General features: G+C 40.5%; 1 protein-coding gene and 1 long non-coding RNA gene across 2 annotated transcripts; both read left to right on the plus strand.

Annotated features, from left to right (window-relative positions):
• Positions 1 to 1375: 1375 nt before the first annotated feature.
• On the plus strand, positions 1376 to 4231 carry LOC114277127 (uncharacterized). The gene is made up of 3 exons (XR_014356355.1): positions 1376 to 1574; positions 2282 to 2326; positions 3892 to 4231. It is a non-coding gene; the product is annotated as an uncharacterized LOC114277127 (long non-coding RNA).
• A 100-nt stretch (positions 4232 to 4331) lies between these two features.
• On the plus strand, positions 4332 to 5825 carry LOC145813359 (uncharacterized). The gene is made up of 3 exons (XM_082908653.1): positions 4332 to 4420; positions 4531 to 4627; positions 5312 to 5825. The coding sequence occupies exons 1-3, from the start codon at positions 4412 to 4414 to the stop codon at positions 5569 to 5571; spliced, it is 366 nt and encodes a 121-aa protein (XP_082764779.1). The 5' UTR covers positions 4332 to 4411; the 3' UTR covers positions 5572 to 5825.
• The last annotated feature ends 17898 nt before the right edge of the window (positions 5826 to 23723 follow it).

The following is a 23723-nucleotide window of genomic DNA, read 5'->3' on the forward strand; positions in this document are numbered from 1 at the left end:
CATGCGGTCTATTTTAAAAATAATTTTTGTTCATGTTTTGGGCTTATAATATAGGTAGATCATCTACATAAAAATCATATTAATCCAATAGTATAGTCATTTAATCATATTTGTTGGATAATTTATTTTCAATAGCATAATTGTCATATAAATTTTTTTAATTTTTTATAATGATCTATACACTTTTGTTTGAAAATATGAATAAAATTAATTATCAAAATAAATTACATGAAAGGCCTTGTAGCCAAATGGGAGAGGCCAATCTATCTACCGGAGAGAAGCTGACTTCTAAAAAGGTATATAGAGAACTTGATTATTTATATTTTTAAATCCATCTATTTTTAGAATTTGAAGTAAAAAATTTCATTTGATATAAAAACATTTAAATGAATAAACTCAAACAAAAATGTTTCATGCCCCCTTTCCCCCCACCCCCTTTGACCCCCTCTCTCTCTCATTGGTTACATTTTCTTTTTCTTTTTTCTTTTTTTCCTGCTCCTCCAATCACCACCCGCCACGTGTCTGTGGGGGGTTGTTGGGGTAGTGATTGGAGGGGGTCTCTATCACGACTCTAAACTCAAATTTGAGCAAAATTACACAAATGTCAAGTTTGGATTAGACACATTGATTTGAGGAAAAATTTAAATAAAACTCAATTGACATAAATTTGAGCAAAGGAGTGAAGCCAATTTTGATGTCTTTTTACTCAAATTTTAGTTTGATACGTCTAGATATAAGTAAGAATTGTATTAACTGCTTAAAATAAAACTTTTTATTCTTCCAAACAGATTCTAGGACTTGAGATGTCAGAGAAATGTGAGAAGTAACTATAAAGCATGCAAGAACCTGTCATATGGGCAACAAATTGTATCTATCTCGTGGAGCCAACCACACCATCTGTAATGACCCCAAAATGTGTATAAGAAATCATCTTTATTTTCCTATGAAATGATGTGGTTTAATTTAATTATATCTATTAGAATTGAAGCATTATCAGTTGAGTTACGGACTTAAAATGGGAATTACCGACCTTTATGGGTTCAAAAATCAAAATTGAGTACTTGGATATATTAATGGGAATTTTTGGAATTATTTGGGAAAATTAATTTGAAATCTAATTTGTCTGATTCGTTAATGGACGTTTGGGTGATTAACTTTATACTGCAAATTAAAGGCCTTAAAGACTTCAGATACCGGAACAGGGGACATATTTATGATCAGCATAATTTTTAGAGTTATCTGGAAAGTTTAATTGAAATGTGATTTTGTGCGATTCGTAAGGGCGTGTTTGGCCCTTCCTATTTGTGGGAAGCTTTTATATATGCATATATGCCTTATGAGTTGTTGAACTCATCTATTTTGAACCAAACAAAAAAATAAAAATATCTAGAGAAAGGGGAAGGAGAACCGTGAGAGAGAGAGAGGGAGAGAGAGAAGAGGCAAAGCTTCTCCCTAAGGAATTCAACATCCATGGAAGCTTGATGATGGTTGAAGAAGATAGAAGAGAGAGGAAAGATCAACCAAAAGCTTGGGAAAATTGAAGAGACTAAGGGATGAACAAAGGTTTGGGTAAGGTATGTGGCTCTAATTACTAACCTTGTATAGAATCCATCTACTACTTGAAATCATGGATTGATATAGAAGATGTGAGCTTTGAACCCATGAACCTTGATTTTCTAAGAATTCCTTGATTGAAGAAGTAAAATCATTAAATTTGTTTATTGTGAGATTATGGTGTTTGATGAAGAATAATAATGTGAAATTGGTTATGTATTAAAGGGTTTTGAGCTTTGATTTACATGTAATTAAGGTTTGATTTTTGAAAATGAGAAGTCCCACAATTTCAGCCATTTTTGGACTGCTGCTGTCCAGGGCCGCACGTGCGGCACTGTTCACCCGCACGTGCGGGAACAGCTCTGTCTAGCCAACTTTGAATAGGTATATCTTTTGCATCCGGACTCCGTTTTGAGTGATTCTTGAGCCTAAAATCAAGCCCCGGAAGTCTAGTTTCCAATGGCGCTAGTCTCACTCCAAAATTCTAAATGCAGAAAAAGTTATACCCAAATTAGTGACGACTGTTCACGTTATGTCAATTAGTTATGTACTATTTCTTCACCTAAACCATTTCCTATCGATTTCTCCTGTTTTCTAAGACATGGATTACAACATATTAAAGAATAATGAGCTTGGTACCACCATGACTAATTGATTGAACGATCAAAGAGAATAAGTAAAGGATCGAGTATAACCTCATATTATGTGTTGTGCACTGTAATTGTAGGTCGAGACGAGGACATTGTACCATTACCACTGGGAACCGATCACTGTGAGTAGTAGTACAGAAATGTATATCTTATTATCGTTGATAATTATTGTCACTAACACTCTGTTCTTTGTAAGTGTTATCAACGTTTATGACAAGTGAAAATCAATATGAATTTCTATGAATATGGAAAGATTTGCGTACGTCGGTATGACTTTGGAACCCTTTTGTTCTGTCAATAACAAGTATTAACCCTCTGTTATTTATCAGCATGTTACGTTCTTCTTAAAGAATAAATGGAGCTTATGTTCATTCTTAAACAATGATATCTGTATAAATCCAAGATTATCTTGTTGTGTTACGTATGGACCCGAGGTCGGTTAGAATCGACGACATGAAAACAAAGGTTTAATATCATTATGTAATCCACGTTAGAATGTAAACTGTTCTGTCTTTGCTAAGTGTATTACGATGACATGATATAACAAGAAATGCTCTATGTTCTGATATGTTACGTTTTGAATTAATGAACAGCTGTCCATAAATGTAAAGTATTCATGACATCCGTAGCACACGGCCCTTACCCGGGGGTAATAATACCGTGGTTCAAATAATTAAGTTACAAGTTTAAATATGTTACAAGTTTAAGTATGTTCAAGTTTAAATATGTTACAAGTTTAAGTATGTTCAAGTTTAAATATGTTACAAGTTTTAAGTATGTTACAAGGTTAAGTATGATACAAGTTTACGTATGTTACCAGTTTATGTATGTACATGTTCAAGAATGCTACAAGTTCACAATGTTGGGGGATTCCTTTATGGAACGAACAAAAAAGATACTTATTATTGATTTGTACAGTGCCAAGTATAAGCGAGTATGAATTCTAATTTCTATTTATGATTCAAGCATAATGCATACGTATGAATTTATTTCCGGGGTATGACATTACATGTATGGTTTGGTCTGTAAGACCTAATGACTATTGGTATGGAACAAAGTGCTACTTGGAACTAAGTGCTACATTGTGAGCCACCGCTAGAGTCCATGTGAGACACCTCTTGAGTCCATACATATGTGAAAGTTATGAGGCTGAAAGCCATTCTGTGAAAGTTATGAGGCTTATAGCCATCCGTATAAGTTGTTATGAAATGAAACAAAGTGCTACACGGAACTAAGTGCTACATTGTGAGCCACCGCTAGAGTCCGTGTGAGACACCTCTTGGGTTCATATATGCATGCCCAAGGGCTTAATGCCAATCTTTCAAGGGCCTTAGTGCCATATGTTACAAGGGCTTTATGCCATATGTTTCAAAGGCCTTAGTGCCATATGTTACAAGGGCTTTATGCCATATGTTTCAAGGGCCTTAGTGCCATATGTTACAAGGGCTTTATGTCACATGTTTCAAGGGCCTCGTGCCACCATGTTTCAAGGGCTTATAGCCACCATGTTTATGTTGCAAGATTGAACTTAAGGCCGTTATGTACGTAGCACAGAATCAGACTAACTATGTGAACTCTACATCTTTATATGCATTGCTATGTGTTATGTTTCAATTTAAGCATCGTTTTATTTATGTATTACTATTCACTGAGCTTGGCTCACTCTGTCTAATGTCTGTTTCTGTAGGTAACCAACCAAGTGGTCAGTCCTAGTCATGACTCATGTTTTCTTTTGTCAACCTTCGTGGGTTCAAGCACTGCACGAAGCCATTTATTTTTGTAAAGTCTATTGAAATGTTGGCTTAATTTTGATTACCCATTTAAAGTTAAAGAGGTAGAACTTCAATGATTTTTATATAAGCCCAATGATGGGGCTGGGTCTGTACATATGGTTGTTTATCACCGATGCTACAACATATGGTTTGGAGCTTTATCTATTTTCCATGATGAATGTGATGTATAAGAGGTCCTGGCATGTAGATGTAGCTCAATGGAATTTATATGTATAGTTATTTTCCTACTTTATGCTTCCGATGAGGCCCCATATGTTATTTACTACAGGTTAAGTGTTCGTTTTCAAACGGGTCATGCCCAAACTTTTAGGGGCGGGTTTGGGGCGTGACACCATCATCTTGAATCCAATATGTCAGGTTGTTAAGCCTGAGATTAATGGCCAAACATACCCTACTCGAGATTCCATTCCTACCATGAACAGGGTATGATCTTTTTTTCTTTTTTCTTTTTTTCTCTCTCATTATAATAAATATATATTTTTTTAATATTAAGTATGTTAATATATGTGGATGGTTTTGAAAATATATCTCAGGCTTATATTGAGAGTTTGGTGAGAGATGCATATCTGAATTGGAATTCTTTGGAAGAATTTGATGGGTTTTTGAATGAGATCCCACTGTTAACCCAAGGTAAGCTCTACTCTGTTCTCTCTTTGAATCTTCATATAATTAATTACTTAATTGGGAATTTATTTTTTTAGTGTAGTGGAGTTATTATTTGAGTTTGTGGGCATATTATAAAGTCTAATTTTGATTATTTGATTCGTTGATTTTATTGAATTATAAGAATAAATTATGATTGAAGAGGAAGGAATCAGATTAGGATAAATTATACTTTTCACCCTTCAATTTTTATCCAAATTTCGTTTTAATCTTTTATCTCATTGGTTTGAAGACTTGAACCCAAATTTGTCTTATGGTTACTTAGAGCATCTCCAATGGTAGTAGGCATTTTACCTATCTAAATATTACTATAAAGTATACATTTTATTTTGCCTGTCAACGATTTAATGTTTCTACCCCAACCATGCTCTTTATTTTAGCTATTCATCCAAATACTATTAACTTTATAGAATGCCACGTCAGCAACAAAGATGGAGGGAAATAATCTTAATGATTAAATACATTTTGCCTAGCCTTGAAGGCTAGCTACATGTAGCTAGTGAATGTGAGCTGAGCCAAAATGCCTAAGCATATGCCTAGTGCATTGGAGTTGAAAAAAGTGAGTCACATTAGGCATTTTGACTAACAAGCATCATATGCCTAGTGGGTTGGAGATGCTCTTACCTGGCAAAGACTATACTATATGTATAGGTGAGGTGGAGGAGCAATATTCCAGTCATCATGAGAGCATGGTAAGATCGTGTCATCAACATTCATTTCTGACCGATGGATCCACGGTGGTGGGCACTGTACCAAGCAATGCACACATGGAATGCAATGATTGGCTAGTTAATTCAACACTCTATTGCAGTCCACTGGATACAGATACTTCTGGTGTTCGTTATCACATCTCAGACTCTTCATCACACGGTGATTTAACTCCCACAAGGTCTTTCATCCACCACAACTAATCTCATATCTCAAATCAGCCCCGTTATAGATCACCCAATCAAACACAAAATACATATAAATATATAAAAATTTTATGAGATGTCTTAGAGAAATTCATATTAAAAAATCCCATATATTTATACATATTATGTGTTTGATTCTGTGATTGATATCTACAATATAAATATAGTGCTGTAATAGTCGCCCATCTACTGTAAAATATTGTGGCTAGGCATAAGAAAGGCACAAAATGAGAGGTCCCAACTCTCATCTTTAAGTTGTCTAATATGTAATATTTTTTTAATTTTTAGATTGAAATTTACTAGTATGTAATATGAACAGAAGATGTTCAGCTTCTGTAAAAAAAATCACCAAGTACTATTAAGTCAGTCAATTGTGATAGAAGTGAAGCTCTAGTTTGAAATATGTCAACAAATATATATGAAGTTTATTTATATGGTTTTTTGTGAATAAGTTGTGAAAGTTTGTTGTGTATTCCACGGTTGTTTGTATATATGCACTTATGCCCCCCTTTTATTTTATTTTATTTTTATGATCAGAGATTAAATTACTCCCTCCGTCCCAAAATAATGGTCCCTTTTGGGAAATCTAACTTTTTTTGATAGTACAATTATTGCATTTGAAAAAAGTTGATTTTTCAAAATTATCCTTTTGATAGTACATTTTTTGGGAATATCAATGTCATAATTGTACTTTTTATATTGTTTATTAATTTAAAAGAAGGGCAAAATAGGAAATTTATATTATTTTTGTACTTGATTTTTGAAGAGGAACTAATATTTTGGGACAATGAAAAATGGAATAAGGGACTAATATTTTGAGACGGAAGGAGTATAAAAAATTGCTATCTAACCATAATTTTTAGTCCTGGAAAATATTTGGAAAAGTTAGGTGTATCATATAGATTCAAAATTGGTGTGATATGAATCTCATTCAGAATGAATGTGGTCCATAAATGTAATTTTCTAAATATTTTTGTCAATAATTTTTGAGTATGTAATATGGTTATCCATTTAAGTATTGCAACATGAGAAGTTCCATATATAACTGGACCTAAAGCACAGAGATAGGATATTAAATTATAGAAAAAATAATATTTGTGGTTCTTATAATTTGTTTATTGTGTCAATTTAATTCATATAATTTTAATTGTATCAGTTTCACGTTTTAATTTTTTTCATATTTGTTTAATTTGATTCAATTGATAATATTTATTAAAAATTTAGACAAAAATTAAAAATAAATTTTTTTCATCCATTGATTAATTGATAATTTTGAAGTGTTAAAAGACCTTCTATGAACACAATTGAATGACGACTGTTAGAGCCTCAGATTCAATTATAGCATGAGTGTAGGAATGGCAACGGGGCGGGGCGGGGCGGGGCCGGGGATCGCACTCCCCGTCCCCGATCCCCGAAGCTACAAAACTCCCCGTCCCCGTCCCCGTCCCCGATCCCCGACGGGGAACCCATCACCCCCCCCACCCCCGCCCCCAACGGGGATCGGGTTTCCCCGACCCCGGAAAATCCCCGTAGCTCCCTCAACATCATTTTCCTCAACATCATTTTCCTCAACAACATCATCAACGGCAACATCATCAACCACAAAAAAAAATAATAATAATAATAATAATATGGAGACAAACATATTACAAACACAGTGACAAATACACATACATGTATATACATAAATGGTGGGATCTGATCTTCTCAGATCTGAGATGTAAAATCTGCGGTGGTGTGGTGGAGATGGGATCTACTCAGATCTGCCCAGATCTATCGTGGTAGGAACCGAAGCCGGAGTACGAAGGTTTGGCAGTGGTGCGGAGGAGGAGGAGGAGGAGGAGGCGGCGACGGAGGAGGGTGTGCGCACTGCTGCGGAGGAGGAGATGACGCCATCGCCACTGGGGAGAGGAGATCGCACCGTCGCCACGCCACTGCAAACTCGCCACTGGAAAGAAGAGAGTGAGAGAAGATAAGTGAGAATGTAATATGTAAGTGAGAGAGAGTGTTGACCCAAACATATATCATATATAATATATAATATTTAATATTTAAATAGAGTGCTCCTGTGTTGTTCAACCAAACCAAGCCGTAAACATATATATATATATATATAATATAAATCGGGGTTAACGGGGCGGGATGCGGGGCCGGGGCCGGGGAAGAAATGTGTATCACCGTCCCCGGCCCGAATGTCACCGGGGATTGAATTTCGAATACCATCCCCGTCCCCACGGGGATATTTTTCGGGGAAAAACCATTCTTATCGGGGACGGGGGGTCGGGTCCCCGTCGGGCCGGGTTCAAATTGCCATCCCTACATGAGTGGGATTCAGGGATGGTGCTGTCATAGCATCATGCTGTGACAGCGAACAACACCGTTTGCTTGATTACTATTTTTTTTTTTTTTCTCCACTTTCTGCAATGTGATTTCAATTTCACTCTCTTTTTGTAATTTTCAAAATTTATTTTCAAACCAAGATGTGAGCCTGTCCTCAAAAGTTAAATAAATAAATAAAGTAATTCACATCTACTCAAAAATTGAAGGATCAATTATTAATATATTTCTTGAAATTTAATTAAAATACAGATTCTTTCGTGTAATTCTGAAAATTATATTTCACCAATTTAAGTTTTTAATCGCATAATAATTGACTAATTTTATTAATAAATTATCAAGTAATTAATAGTTTTAACGATATTAGAAATATATTTCAATTAATAATTCATATAATTTTATTGTTGTATATGAAAGTAATTAGAAATTTTATTTTTTTTATTAATCTTGTTAAATAAAAATATATGATAAATAGTTATTTGTAAATTCTAAAATCACAAGGGGTAATCCGTATTTTAAATAAATCTGATGAATGTATTTGTAATTGGGCAAATTACACAAATAGTCCCTATAGTTTAGAACTCGTGTCACTTTGATCCCTGACTTTTCAATTGTGACACATTTAACCCTGAATTTTGAATCTTGTTCCAAATAAGGACAATTGAAAATACTATTGTTTAATTTCAATGGTAAAATCGTCAATTTAATAAAATATTAACTAATTTGACAAAAATAAATGTCAAAAAAATACTTTTAATTTTTTAAAAATTATTTTTATCCACCAATAATAAAATTATGTAAAATTGATAAAATTTAATAAAAATTACATGATTAATTTTTTAAAATTAATTTTACATGATCATCTCCAAACACATAATAAAAATTAATTTGGTAAAAAAAATAAATAAATGTCTAAAAGATTTATCAATTTTACATAATTTTATTTTTAGTGGGTAGAAATAATTTTTAAAAATTCAAAAATATTTTTTTGACATTTATTTTTGTCAAATTAGTTTATATTTTATCAAATTGACAATTTTACCCTTGAAAAATCTAATAATATCTTCAATTGTTCTTATTTGGAACAATATACAAAATTCAGGGTCAAATGTGTCACAATTGAAAAGTCATGACTAAAGTGACACAAGCCCCAAACTATATGGACTATTAGTGTAATTCACCTTTTGTAATTTATACAAAATTGAATGAGTTGGATTAGTTGAAAATAAAAAAAAATAAAAAAAGGTTAAAATTTGTATAGAAATTGAGTTCTACAATATTTTTAACTGCTTCAAAATCACTTTTTTGTAAAAACAAATTTTAGAAATGTTCAAACTAACCCAGTTAAAACAAATAAGAATTCAATTATGCATGTAGCAATCATATAATACAGAAAAAATACATGAAACTATCAAATATATATATATATATATTTATGGTTGCTACATGTATAATTGAATTATCGTTTGTTTATGATGATACAGCGGGTTCCAGATGGAACGGGTCGGGCTGATCCACGCTTCCCAAACCGGTGTCCAAGTGATCAAGCCCACTAGAAGACCTACACACAAGTTCAATGGGGAATGGGGAGTCCCCCAGCGAACCCTCCAACGAGCAAGTTAGAGAAAGAAGCGGAATGCAGAAATGAATTAGAGATAGAAAAGCTTAACCTTCTTCTTGTCTTCGACGTCTGCTTATATCCTCCAGTAATCATTTCGTTGTCCCTTCCGACCTGTCACCTTGGCCGAAAGTCTATGCTCTAGCTTACCTTGTTCATGGTGAAGCCGTTTTGTCTCGACAGAGAGGGGTTATCGCAATAAATGCTGTAAGGGGCTTCATTAATGGCGATGTGCAGTGGCAATAACTTTGCAGATCTTTGTCTGCTTATGTGGCTTGCCCTTCTCTTGCCATGTGTCTTGCTGTCATTGGTTCTTATTGCTACGTGGGGCTTCAGCAATGCTGGGCTTTAGTATTTGAGTAATGTATTGGGCCCTAAATGGTATAATCTTTATGGGCTTACCCATGTCAGTAGTCCCCTATTCCCAAGTGCAGCTTTAGCCCAATGAAGGGAATAATGAAGAAAGCGAGAGTTGTGAGAGACCGGCAGGGTGAAGGCCGACCGAGAGGAGTGACCGACCATGAGGAGGGCCGACCACGATGGGTGGCCGGGTAAAGGGATCGACCATGAGGAGGGCCGACTGCGAAGGGTGGCCGAGCGGAGGGACCGACCATGAAGAGGGCTGACTACGAAGGGTGGCCGAGTGGAGGGACTGACCATGAGGAGGGCCGACCGCGAAGGGTGACCGAGTGGAGGGACCGATCATGAGAAGGACTGACCGCAAAGGGGGGGTGGTGGTGCGCAGGGCTCGAGGGACGGCGGGGAACATGGTGATTTAAAGTGGAAAAGATAGGGTAGGTGGGGGGCAGTGAATCATGGTCATACACGTAGTAGGATCCTGTAGTGGGGAAGGTTAGGCGTTGGGCAAGAAGTGAAACGATAGGTCATTATAGGGTGTCGAAAAGACAGTTTTGGCGAATTTTCGAAAAATTTCAAACTGGCGAAATTTAATTGTAACCCTTGGAATATAAGTAAACCTTAGGCTTTTGGTATTATCCGTTTCACGTATCTTTTGCAAACAACCAAAATATTCCAAGTATAAACTCCTTCGTCGCTAGTGATACGCCCCTGCAACACTTCGTGAACTATCTCGCACCAGCATCTGAAGCTATTCACAGACATACGAGAGATATGGCCCAAGAGGGAGCAACAAACGTAAGGGTCGATCCATTGGGTGACGACGATGCGGTGGATTTGGCAGAACAATATCAGATGGAGAGGCGAGTGGGAAACGAGGGGGAGCTTGTGGGGGGACCCCATTCGTCCACAATGATAGCGGCTACGCAGCCAATCAGCCAGGTTGAGCCAGATCACTAGCATACGAAGGCCGATAAGTCGACCATTACCGCAGAGGAGTTGGTGGGTATACGCAAGAAATATCAGATTCCCGCAGAAATAGAGTTAAAGCTGCCGACAACGAAGGAGAGGCCATCTGACGCTCGACCGCGGGAGTTTGCCCTCTACGAGGAGGCGTTGAAGGGAGGGTTGAGGTTGCCGCTTCCGCAGGTGGTAGTGGATGTCCTAAACCGGTTGGAAGTGGCGTCGAATCAACTAATGCCCAACACATGGAAGATTGTACTGGCCTGTGCAAGCGCGTGGCCGAGGGCGAATGGGGGGCGGCTATGACAGTGGACGAGATTTTTGCATGCTACAAGGCCTCGGGGCAGCAAGAAACTTAGGTCACTTTGCAGGCGGCGGCAGGGAGAGGCCTGGTGGCGGGTTTGCCATCATCAATAAAGGGGTGGAGGCCGCGGTGGTTCTACGTGTCCGCAAATGGAGGAGTTGGAGTGCGTACGGTGTGGAGAGTGCCCACCAAGTCTGTGGAGCCAAAGTTGGGGGCAGCAGCTGAGGAGAGGGTAAAGAAGGTGAAGGTAGAGGAGACCCCCGAAGTGGGGTCGGGGGAAACAAGGGGAATGGAGAGTGGGGCGACTGGCCAAGGGGGCCAAGGAGGAGAAGAGCTCATGAGTGCCATGGGCCCCAAGATACAAGTAGAGAGTGGGTCAGTTGGCCTTGAGGAGGGGGTAGAGCAGCAGCCCAAGGGGGTTTCCTGTGCCCCAAGGAGAGGGGGTCAGGCTGAAGACTGCCATCTACCATGCGCCAGCAGCGTCTAGGTGATTAGAGGGAGAATGAGGCCCAGCCAGGACATATGCAGATCGCCTTTTGGGGGTAATGGAAGAAGGGGCCGTAAGCTTGGTGGCCTGTTTTACTAAGGCTGAGCTGCTAAGGGGCCTGTGTTCCACCCAAATGGAGGCCACTGCCTTAGCAGGAGCCCTGTTGAGAAAGGCAGCGGCTGCTAAAGGCGAAGTGGGGCCATTGAAGGTAAAGTTGGAGGAGGCGAAGGCCCAACTTGAAGGTTTTAGGAGAGAAACTGCTGGATGGAGGAACACCGCGCAAAGTGTGTGCACTAGGGGGTTGGAAGAGGCCCAGAAGGCCAAGAAGATGCAAATGTTGGCGATGGTGCAGGGGTACTCAGCCGATCGAGCTAATGCTGAATTGCCAGCGACCAAGTTGGAGCTGGAGGCGGAACGCCGCAAGGTGGTGTTGCTCGAGTTCTAATTGGGGAATGAGCAGAAGAAGCTAGAAGAGGCCCAGGCAGCCTGCACCGTCGCCAACGAACGGTGGGAGGAGGCCATGTCCAGCAACGAAGATCTTCGCGCTCAGTCAATCAAAGAGAAAGAAGAGTAGGATCTGAAGATTGTTAGGCTGGAGAGGACGTTGGCGGACGAGCGGGCCAAGTCGATCGAGGAGAAGGCGGGGTTAGAGAAGGAGTTGGAGGAAGAGGAGACCAAGTCAGCCTCTGAGAGGGCAGCATACCCCGACTTGTGCGTCGCAGCAGTAGAGCAGTTCAAGGGGTCTGCTGACTTCTAGATGGCGATCGATGCTGCGATCGCCAGTAACTTGGCAAGGGAGGGGTCTGGGGGGGCTGGCCGGTCGGGAGTGACCGCTGGGAGCAGGAGTGAAGAAGAAGTAATCCAGAGCTTCCAGCGGTCGGACTTCTACAAACACGAGATGACTGAGTTCTGGGACAGCGACTGGAAGATGTTTAAGCGTAAAGCAGAAGAGCTATTCCCAGGCTTGGACTTCAGCAGTATGAAGATTGATGTAGACGACGTGGTTCAGACCCCCTTAGACGAGGGTGTTGAAGAAGAAGACCTTGCCTCGAGTGAAGAGGAATAGTTGGGTGAACAAAATTTGTACTTAGAGTTTTGGTTGTTTCGTTTTTTTTTTTTTTTTTTTTTGTGTTGTGTTGTGTTGTGTTGTGTTGTTTTTTTTTTTTTTTTTTTAGAGTTGCTGTAATAAACTCATGTATAAGTTGTGAATGAATAAAATTATGAGCTGTGTGTGCGTTTTTATGCTATTGTCTTTATTATTTGAGGATCTACAAAGAATGAAAGTGGTGGTCTACATAGGGCTTGTGTATAAGTCATTGTGAAGTTTAAAATGTAAGAAAACCTTAATCTAGAATGAAGTTTAAAATGTAAGAAAACCTCAATGCAGAGTGAAGGTTAAAATGTAAGAAAACCTCAATGCAAAGTGAAGTTTAAAATGTAAGAAAACCTCAATGCAGAGTGAAGTTGTGAATCATGACCCAGCAAGGAGCCAGTCTGACTTGGAAAACGTTGGACCGGAATTTGACTAAGTATGGCAACTATGCCATGATCATAAAGTTGCAATAGTGGCCTTGGCCAATCTCTTCATTCGTGCTCAGTTCGGGTTGAGCCATGATGAAATCGGTCGGGCTGCCTCTTCAAGTAACTCAGTCTGGCTGAGCTCTTCACGCTCAGTTTGGCTGAGGCTTGTCATGCTCAGTCTGGTTGAGGCTTGTCATGCTCAGACTGGCTGAGGCTTGTCATGTCTGGCTGAGGCTGGTAGCTGAGTGCTGCAATCAGGACGTTATTGAGGTACCACACAGATAATTGAGATGTAAGATTATTGTCATGTAAAGTGTAACCCATTGGATCAGAAATTTGCATCATGTGAGAGAAGAAGAAAAACATTCAAGTGTGCAGATTGCCAAAAAGAAAATACAAGAACTGACCAATAACAGACATAGGAATTTATTGAAAATAACGCTTCAAGTGTTCGGCGTTCCACAGATGGGGGAGGTCTTGACCTTCCATATCCTGAAGTCAGTAAGTACCCGGACGAGGTCTGGCTTTCACAATGTAAGGTTTTTCCCATTTAGCTGCCAGTTTACCCTCAGTCGGATTTTTGATGGCAAGAGTTGTTTCGCGTAAAACAAGGTCACCCACTGCGAATTTCCTCGTTCGGACTTTACGGTTGTAGTGTGTTCTCATTTTCTGTTGGTATGAGGCCCGTCTGACTGCAGTGACTTCTTGGATCTCTTCGATTAGGTCTAGGTCTGCCCGACGCAGCTCTTTAGTTAGTTCCGGATTCAGATCTAGAACCTTTGGGGTTGGAAGACTAATTTCCACAGGGATGACCACCTCGTCGCCGTATGTTAAGCGAAAGGGGGTTCTCCCCAGTAGGAGTTCTAGCGGTAGTGCGGTAAGCCCAGAGTATATTCGGTAATTCCTCAGCCCAGAGTCCCTTAGCAGCTTCTAACTTGGTTTTGATGATCTTCAGAAGAGAATGGTTGGTGACCTCAACTGGGCCATTGGCTTGGGGATAACCTGGGGAAGAGAAACGTGGCTGGATTTGAAGCTCTGCACAGAATTTCCTGAACTTGGCATTGTCGAATTGTTTGCCGTTGTCGGAGACGATGGTTTAAGGGATGCCAAATCTGCATACGATCGATTGCCAGATGAATCTGGTTGTGTTCCGCTCGGTAATTGTGGCAAGGAGCTCTGCCTGCACCCATTTAGTGAAGTAATTAATGGCTACAATGGCGAATTTGGTTTGGCCTCGGCCAGTGGGCAATGGGCCAACTAGGTTGATCCCCTATTTGGTGAATGGGTAAGGATTGCAAAGTGTCATCAATTCTGTAGGTGGAGCATGGAGGATGTCGGCAAAATGCTGGCATGTCACGACCCCATTCCGCCCCTAGTAGAATGGTGCCGTGATGGCCAGTAATCCGAGATTACCGACGGCCAACTTTCAAAATTCACACACAATCAGAGTATTACATATTGGGCTAACATGTGCAGAAGCAATATATATAAATCTAATTAGTCCATAAGAGCTGAGCATAGATCAAATAAAATGACATAAATAATATGGTTTTAAATCCAAGTTACATCTTGATCAAAAGGCTTCTCAAGCCGACGTATGCAAAATACAAGTATTACAGGTCGAGAAGCATAATTTTCAAGAGATACCGACATAAAAACTAGCCAAGCCGACATAATAGGAATCCAAAACAAGCTTGCAAAGCACATTTAGGCGTCGCCACCGTCCGGCTCATCACCTACATATATATAGAGAGGGTGAGCTTGGATACTCAGTGAATGGTACAAGTAATAAAGGTTTGCATGAATAATAGCCGAAGTCTTTTCAAAACAAAACATAACAAGGGATGAACCGCGTTCATCTAACAAATCTTCAAAGCTTCAAGGGATGCTTACTAGCATCAACATATAACAAAATGATGACTTCCCGGACAAACAAACCCACGCGGTAAACCGTCAGTGGCAAAACAAGACAAAACAATGGAGATATCTCAAACAAGAGTGCTACAAAGAGTTTATAGTCCTCTAGCACAAAAGGACCTATGTTACAAAGGCTTAAAGTCCTCTAACACGAAAAGGACTTGTACTGCGAAAGTTTAGAGTCCTCCAGCACAAGGGACTTTCCAAGAATGTCATCCAAACAAAGCTAATACTTGATACATAAAATAGGGATATCATTCATGCTTAATAAATACTTTTATCAAACAAGGCAAAGCTTTACAAAAACTTGATAACATAACTTTATTAGAAATACCACTCACATAGTTCCTCGGGTGTAGGCTCAAGGCAAAGATCGGGAACCTACAATCACATGGCAAATACTATTTAAGGAACTTCAAGTAGACAAGGAGAGATGCTCAAAGATGGATGTGAAATGCAACTTCCAAACAAGCTTTACATGAATGTAATGATCCCGGCATTCTTCAAAAACTAAGTTGAACCACAACAGACACTGTTCCTCATCACGGGAAACATGCTGGGCACCAACCAGGTCTTGGCCGAGGTCCCATACCTCCTCGCCGAGGTGTAGTCCCGACAGCCACATTCAAAAGCGAAATCGGGAAAATCTGGGTTTCCCTTTGAAGAACATGAAGATCATGAAGAAGAACATGCATGCTTAAATCATAACTTGTTATTACCAAAATCTGAGATTTCATGCTATGAGTTCGAAAACATGAACCTGGGTACCCATACTTGAAGATCTTAAGAGAACAACCACAAAAACATGGTTCTTGATGCAAACTTTCAGATCAAAACAAGACTTTTATTCAAGAACACATGAACACTATTTTCTCTTTCTAAAATCAACTTTAAATCAATGCATGGCATGCAGAACAGATTCGATTGTGCAATGCAGCTAGATGATCAATAAGAACAACAAGAGTAGATTAAGATTCTAACCTCAAAACTCGAATCTAACGGTTCAAACTCCAACGATCAAGCTTGGAAGTCTACTTTCTCACTCAAAGCTTCTCTTTTTCTTCCTAGAGTCTCTCTCTCTCTCTCTCTCTCTAAAAGACAAGATTTGATACCAAATGACATGTTTTTCTCGACAGTCACTAACTTAACCCTCTGCTGGGACACGTGGCATCTGTTGATTGGCTCTACTTGAAAAGGTGACTACCAGAGAAGACAAGACTATGACAAAGTGTGTTCAACAAGCTAGACGGCAAGAACACATCGGCAAGTGATGATCTCGGCTAAGGGAAAAGCTTCGGCAAGTAGGGTGACAACGACATCGGCTTGGAAGGACAACACTTGACTAAGTTGTGCCACACCTTGGCCTAAATGTGCCACACCTCGGTCTAGGTCATACCACTCCAGGAACAAAATCACTTAGGTGCAAGGATAACATCTTGGCCTAGATAATACACATCTCGGCCTTGATGTTGCACACCTCGGCCTAGATAGTGACATCTCGGCCAATATGCCAGGGCGAAGATGGAGGTCAACCAAAGTGATTCTAAGAAAATTCTAAGTGTAAAAAGGGTTCAAAAGTGACTAGGCTTAAGATGAGCTCGACAACACACCAGGAAAAATGAGGCACGCAAGCAACACTCAAATAGAACAAGGCAAGATTCGCAAATGTAACACAACAAAACAAGATCATACGTAAATGTATGCAAGTATGGCTACGTTTGAAGTGAGGGTTGTTCGTCCTACCCCCTTTAAAGAAGTTTGGTCCCCAAACTCGAGTTACCTTGTTCCAAAAACAATTCCGGATGTCGGACTTTCATTTCCTCTTCCATTTCCCATGTAGCATCCTCACCGTAATGCTCATTCCATTCAACTTTCACCATTGGTATTGACTTACTTCTCAACTGTTTCACCTTCCTATTGATAATCTGTATTGGCTTCTCTTTGTAGCCTAAATCCTCATTAACTGCAACCCCGAAATAGTCGATCACATGCAGTGGATCTCGAATATACTTCCTCAACATCAAAATATGAAACACATTATGGACTTGGCTCAATTCTGGCAGCAAAGCAAGTCTGTAGGCAGCGAGGTTAACCCTCTCAAGGACTTCAAAAGGTCCGATGTAACGGGGTGCTAACTTACCCTTCTTCCCAAATCTTGTAACTCCTTTCATCGGCGAAATTTTTAGGAATACATGATCCCCGACTTCAAATTCTAACTCTCTTCTTCTCTGGTCGGCATAACTCTTCTGTCGGCTCTGAGCGGTTTTGATTCTTTGCTGGATGAGCTTAATCTTCTCGGTTGTCGCTTGAATTAACTCGGGACCAAGCAGGGCTTTGTCTCCTACCTCGGTCCAAAATGTCGGCGACCTGCACTTCCTTCCGTACAATGCTTCATACGGCGCCATGCCAATGCTAGCTTGATAACTGTTGTTGTAAGCAAATTCCACCAATGGCAAATGTACTCCCCAACTTCCTTGGAGGTCCAATACACATAGTCTAAGCATATCTTCAAGTGTCTGAATTGTTCTCTCTGTTTGTCTATCAGTCTGGGGATGAAAAGTTGTGCTAAACCTCAACTCGGCTCCGAAAGCTCTTTGTAGACTCTGCCAAAATCTGGAAACAAACTTCGGATCTCGGTCTAACACAATAGTCATCGGCACTCCATGAAGTCTAACAATCTCATTCACATACAATAAAGCAAGTTGATCGGCATTGAAGGTGGTCTTAACAGGCAAGAAATGTGCTGACTTAGTTAGCCTATCCACGATAACTCAAATCGAATCCATACCCTTCTGTGTCTTCGGCAGACCAACCACAAAGTCCATGGAGATGTGTTCCCATTTCCACTCAGGAATCGGCAAGGGTTGAAGAAGTCTTGCTGGCCTTTGATGTTCTGCCTTCACTTGTTGACAACGCAAACAGTGGGACATGAACTCGGCTATATCTCCTTTCATATTCGGCCACCAAAATGTCTGCTTCACATCCTGATACATCTTGGTGTTCCCTGGATGAACAGCAAACTTGGAACTATGAGCTTCTTGCAAAATTTTTCTTTTCAACTCTGGGACGTCGGCTACACACAATCTTCCTTCAAACTTGAGTACTTGATTTTCGATGGTGTACCCTGATCTCGGCTTTGTGATAATCTCGTCGGCCACCCTCTTGAAGAATTCATCCTCCATCTGTCTTGTCTTTACTTCCTCAACAATAGTCGGTTCCATTGAAATCACGGTTAGACACGCCAAATTTCCAACCATCTTTCTGCTCAAAGCGTTGGCTACGGTATTAGCTGTACCTGGGTGATATTGAATTTGCATGTTGTAGTCTTTCAACAACTCAAGCCATCTTCTCTGCCTCATATTCAATTCTTTCTGAGTGAACAGGTACTTTAAACTCTTATGATCTGTAAAAATCTAACAAGAAGCTCCATACAAGTAGTGACGCCAAATCTTCAAAGCAAATACTACGGCCGCTAGTTCTAAGTCATAGGTAGGGTAGTTCTTTTCATGCGGCTTCAACTGACGAGATGCATATGCTATGACCTTACCCCCTTGCATTAATACACAATCCAGGCCTTTTTGCGAAGCATCACTATAAACATGAAACTCTTCATTACCTGATGGTAGTACAAGAACTGGTGCTGTGACTAACCTCGTTTTCAACTCCTAGAAGGTTGATTCGCTATCCTCAGTCCATTCGTAGGTCGCTCCCTTCTTAGTCAGTTGTGTTAATGGAATTGCAATCCTGGAGAAATCCTTCACAAACTTCCTGTAATAACCTGCCAATCCCAGAAAACTACGAACCTCGGACACATTAGTCGGCCTCGGCCAATTCACAACGACTTCAACTTTACTAGGATCAACCGAAATGCCCTCTTCATCAATCACATGGCCTAAAAATGAAATAGTGGAAAGCCAAAACTCACACTTATTAAACTTGGCATACAATTTCCATTCTCTCAAAGTCCGTAAGGTAAGTCTCAAATGATCCTCATGCTCAGCTTTACTCTTAGAGTAGATCAATATATCATCAATGAAGACAACCACAAACTCATCTAGATATGGCTTAAAGACTCTGTTCATCAGATCCATAAACGTTGCAGGGGCATTGGTCACCCCAAAAGGCATTACTGAAAATTCGTAGTGACCATACCTCATTCGAAAAGCGGTCTTCTCAACATCCTCGGCTTTAACCTTAAGCTGATGATAACCAAACCTAAGGTCAATTTTTGAAAAGACTCGTGCTCCTTGCAACTGATCAAACAAATCATCTATCCTCGGCAATGGGTACTTATTCTTAATGGTTACCTTATTTAGTTCCCGGTAATCAATACATAGATGGAGTGTACCATCCTTCTTCTTAACAAACAAGACGGGTGCTCCCCAATGTGAAGTGCTCGGCCTAACAAAACTCTTATCTAGTAACTCTTGTAGTTGGAGTTTCAATTCCTTAAGTTCGGCGGGGACCATTCTATAGGGTGTTTTAGAGATAGGCTGGGCTCCCGACATGACGTCAACAGTAAATTCTACCTCTCTATCAACTGAGTGACCAGGCAAATCATTCGGAAAGACGTTGGGGAATTCATTAACAACCGGGACGTTGGCTAACTCCACACTTCCATTCAGATTACTTAGTACACTACACAAATAACCTCGACACCCTTTTTGGATCAACTTACAGGCCTTCATGGATGAGATTAGGTAAGGTGGGGATACTACTCCTTTACCCTGAAACGTAACCTCGGCTAGGTTTGGGGGTTTTAACATGACACTTTTAGAAGCACAATTTATGGATGCGTGATTTGCTATTAACCAATCCATCCCCAGTATAACATCGAAATGGGTTATGTCCAAAGGCATTAAATCAACTAACAATTCCGCATTCCCAATCACAACAACACATGCTCTATAGATGGATGCAACAATCATAGATCTCCCAGATGGAGTAGACACAAATAACACATAATTAAGGGGTTCTAGTTTCCTATTAATCTTCTCGGCAAACTTAGCAGAAACGAATGAATGCGTAGAACCCAAATCAATCAATATATATGCATCTTGAGAGCAAATTGGGAGTGTACCTGACACCACCGTCTCAGCATTCTGAGTGTCTCCTGGCACTAGTGCAAAAACTCTGCCCTGCCTCATCTGCCCTTTCCCGATGTTACCTTTCTGCATGGAACCCGAGGTATTCTCATCTTTCTTGCTATCATCAGTCTTTGTCTTAAGACAGTCTCTCACATAATGACCCATTTCACCACATTCATAACAAGCTCCAGACGCCCGGCGACAGACCCCGAAATGCGACTTCCCACAACTCGAACATGTCGGCTTGGTAACACCCTCCTGCCTTGGGTTGCTTGCACCGCCAACACTCGCTTTCTTCTTGGTACCGAACTGTGTCTGGCGATTGTCATAGCTTTGCCTCTTTCTCTGGCTCTCTCCTGAACTCTGGTATCTGTTCAAGTTAGCTTCGGCCAGGATGGCTTTGTCCAATACTCCGGCGTAAGTCGGTATGTTGAACATGTTAACTCGGTCTTGTATCGGTCCACGAAGCCCACTTTCAAACTTTCTGGCCTTCATATATTCATCGTTGACCATGTGGGGTGCGTACCTCGCCAACTCGGTAAAAGCACGGTCGTACTCAGCTACGGTCCTACTGCCTTGCGTCAAAGTCTGGAATTCGGTAGTCTTGAGATCTCGAACACTTAGGGGAAAATGCTTGTTGTAGAATAACTCCAAAAATCGGGTCCAGGTCAAATCTGGATTCCTTTCTCGAACCATCATCCACCATCTGCGAGCGTCGTCATCTAATGTAAAGGTTGCCAATGACACCTTCTGAGCGTCGGTGCTGGGGAAGATTTCAAATAGCTTTTCCATTTCCAAAACCCACGCTTCGGCTTTCATCGGCTCTATACCCCCTTGGAATCTCGGTGGCTTCATTTTCTTGAACTCTCTGATCAAAGCTATCGTGCCGTCCCCGTATAAAGCTGGTTGTGGTCCCCGTATAAAGCTGGTTGTGGGAGCACTTGTGGTACTGGAGGAGGTGGAGGTGGAGGCGGAACTGCATTTCGGCCGTTCGTTTGCTCGGCTGGGGTCGAAGTAGCACTAGCGTACTGCTGTCTTGTTTGCCTCAACTCGCGGGCCAAACCTTCAACTAATCTTTCCAGTCTGTCTAATCTATCCTCGGACTGATCTCGGCCAACTGGCGGTCTACCTTTCCTCATGATGCTATGAGTATGCAAAGTGTGACTTTAAAACAAAATAAGCAAATAAACACGTAGGCAAGTAGCAATTAAGCATGCCGAGACGATGCACACCTTGCCCAAATAGCAAGCAATATGATGCAATCCTAACATTCTTCTAAGGGGAACCCTATGCTCTTTAGGACTCAGGGTGTGTGAATAACGTATCCCAAGGAACGCGTGCTCTGATACCATTCTGTCACGACCCCATTCCGTCCCTAGTAGAATGGTGCTGTGATGGCCAGTAATCCGAGATTACCGAAGGCCAACTTTCAAAATTCACACATAATCAGAGTTTTACATATGGGGCTAACATGTGCGGAAGCAATATATAAAAATCTAATTAGTCCATAAGAGCTGCGCATAGATCAAATGAAATGACATACATAATATGGTTTTACAATCGGTTGATTAATAAGAAAAATACAAGTTACATCTTGATCAAAAGGCTTCTCAAGCCGACGTATGCAAAATACAAGTATTACAGGTCGAGAAGCATAATTTTCAAGAGATGCTGACATAAAAACTAGCCAAGCTGACATAACAGGAATCCAAAACAAGCTTGCAAAACACATTTAGGCGTCGCCGCCGTCCGGCTCATCACCTACATATATATAGAGAGGGTGAGCTTGGATACTCAGTAAATGGTACAAGTAATAAAGGTTTGCATGAATAATAGCCGAAGTCTTTTCAAAACAAAACATAACAAGGGATGAACCGCGTTCATCTAACAAATCTTCAAAGCTTCAAGGGATGCTTACTAGCATTAACATATAACAAAATGATGACTTCCCGGACAAACAAACCCACGCGGTAAACCGTCAGTGGCAAAACAAGACAAAACAAGGGAGATATCTCAAACAAGAGTGCTACAAAGAGTTTAGAGTCCTCTAGCACAAAAGGACCTATGTTACAAAGGCTTAAAGTCCGCTAACACGAAAAGGACTTGTACTACGAAAGTTTAGAGTCCTCCAGCACAAGGGACTTTCCAAGAATGTCATCCAAACAAAGCTAATACTTGAGACACAAAATAGGGATATCATTCATGCTTAATAAATACTTTTATCAAACAAGGCAAAGCTTTACTAAAACTTGATAACATAATTTTATTAGAAATACCACTCACATAGTTCCTCGGGTGTAGGCTCAAGGCAAAGATCAGGAACCTACAATCATATGGAAAATACTATTGAAGGAACTTCAAGTAGACAAGGAGAGATGCTCAAAGATGGATATGAAATGCAACTTCCAAACAAGCTTTACATGAATGCAATGATCCCGGCATTCTTCAAAAACTAAGTCGAACCACAACAGACACTGTTCCTCATCACGGGAAACATGCTGGGCACCAACCAGGTCTTGGCCGAGGTCCCACACCTCCTCGCCGAGGTGTGGTCCCGACAGCCACATTCGAAAGCGAAGTCAAGAAAATATGGGTTTCCCTTTGAAGAACATGAAGATCATGAAGAAGAACATGCATGCTTAAATCATAACTTGTTATTACCAAAATCTGAGATTTCATGCTATGAGTTCGAAAACATGAACCTGGGTACCCATACTTGAAGATCTTAAGAGAACAACCACAAAAACATGGTTCTTGATGCAAACTTTCGGATCAAAACAGGACTTTTATTCAAGAACACATGAACACTATTTTCTCTTTCTAAAATCAACTTTAAATCAATGCATGGCATGCAGAACAGATTCGATCGTGCAATGCAGTTAGATGATCAATAAGAACAACAAGAGTAGATTAAGATTCTAACCTCAAAACTCGAATCTAACGGTTCAAACTCCAACGATCAAGCTTGGAAGTCTACTTTCTCACTCAAAGCTTCACTTTTTCTTCCTAGAGTCTCTCTCTCTCTCTAAAAGACAAGATTTGATACCAAATGACATGTTTTTCTCGACAGTCACTAACTTAACCCTCTGCTGGGACACGTGGCATCGGTTTATTGGCTCTACTCGAAAAGGTGACTGCCAGACAAGACAAGACTATGACAAAGTATGTTCAACAAGCTAGACGACAAGAACACATCGGCAAGTGATGATCTCGGCTAAGGAAAAAGCTTCGGCAAGTAGGGTGACAACGACATCGGCTTGGAAGGACAACACTTGACTAAGCTGTGCCACACCTTGGCCTATATGTGCCACACCTCGGTCTAGGTCATACCACTCCAGAAACAAACTCACTTAGGTGCAAGGATAACATCTCGGCCTAGATAATACATATCTCGGCCTTGGTGTTGCACACCTCGGCCTAGATAGTGACATCTCGGCCAATATGCCAGGGCAAAGATGGAGGTCAACCAAAGTGATTCTAAGAAAATTCTAAGTGTAAAAAGGGTTCAAAGGTGACTAGGCTTAAGATGACCTCGGCAACACACCAGGCAAAATGAGG

This window comes from Camellia sinensis, chromosome 15 (assembly GCF_055761805.1).
Source record: "Camellia sinensis isolate YWXY chromosome 15, ASM5576180v1, whole genome shotgun sequence".
Lineage (NCBI taxonomy): Eukaryota > Viridiplantae > Streptophyta > Magnoliopsida > Ericales > Theaceae > Camellia > Camellia sinensis.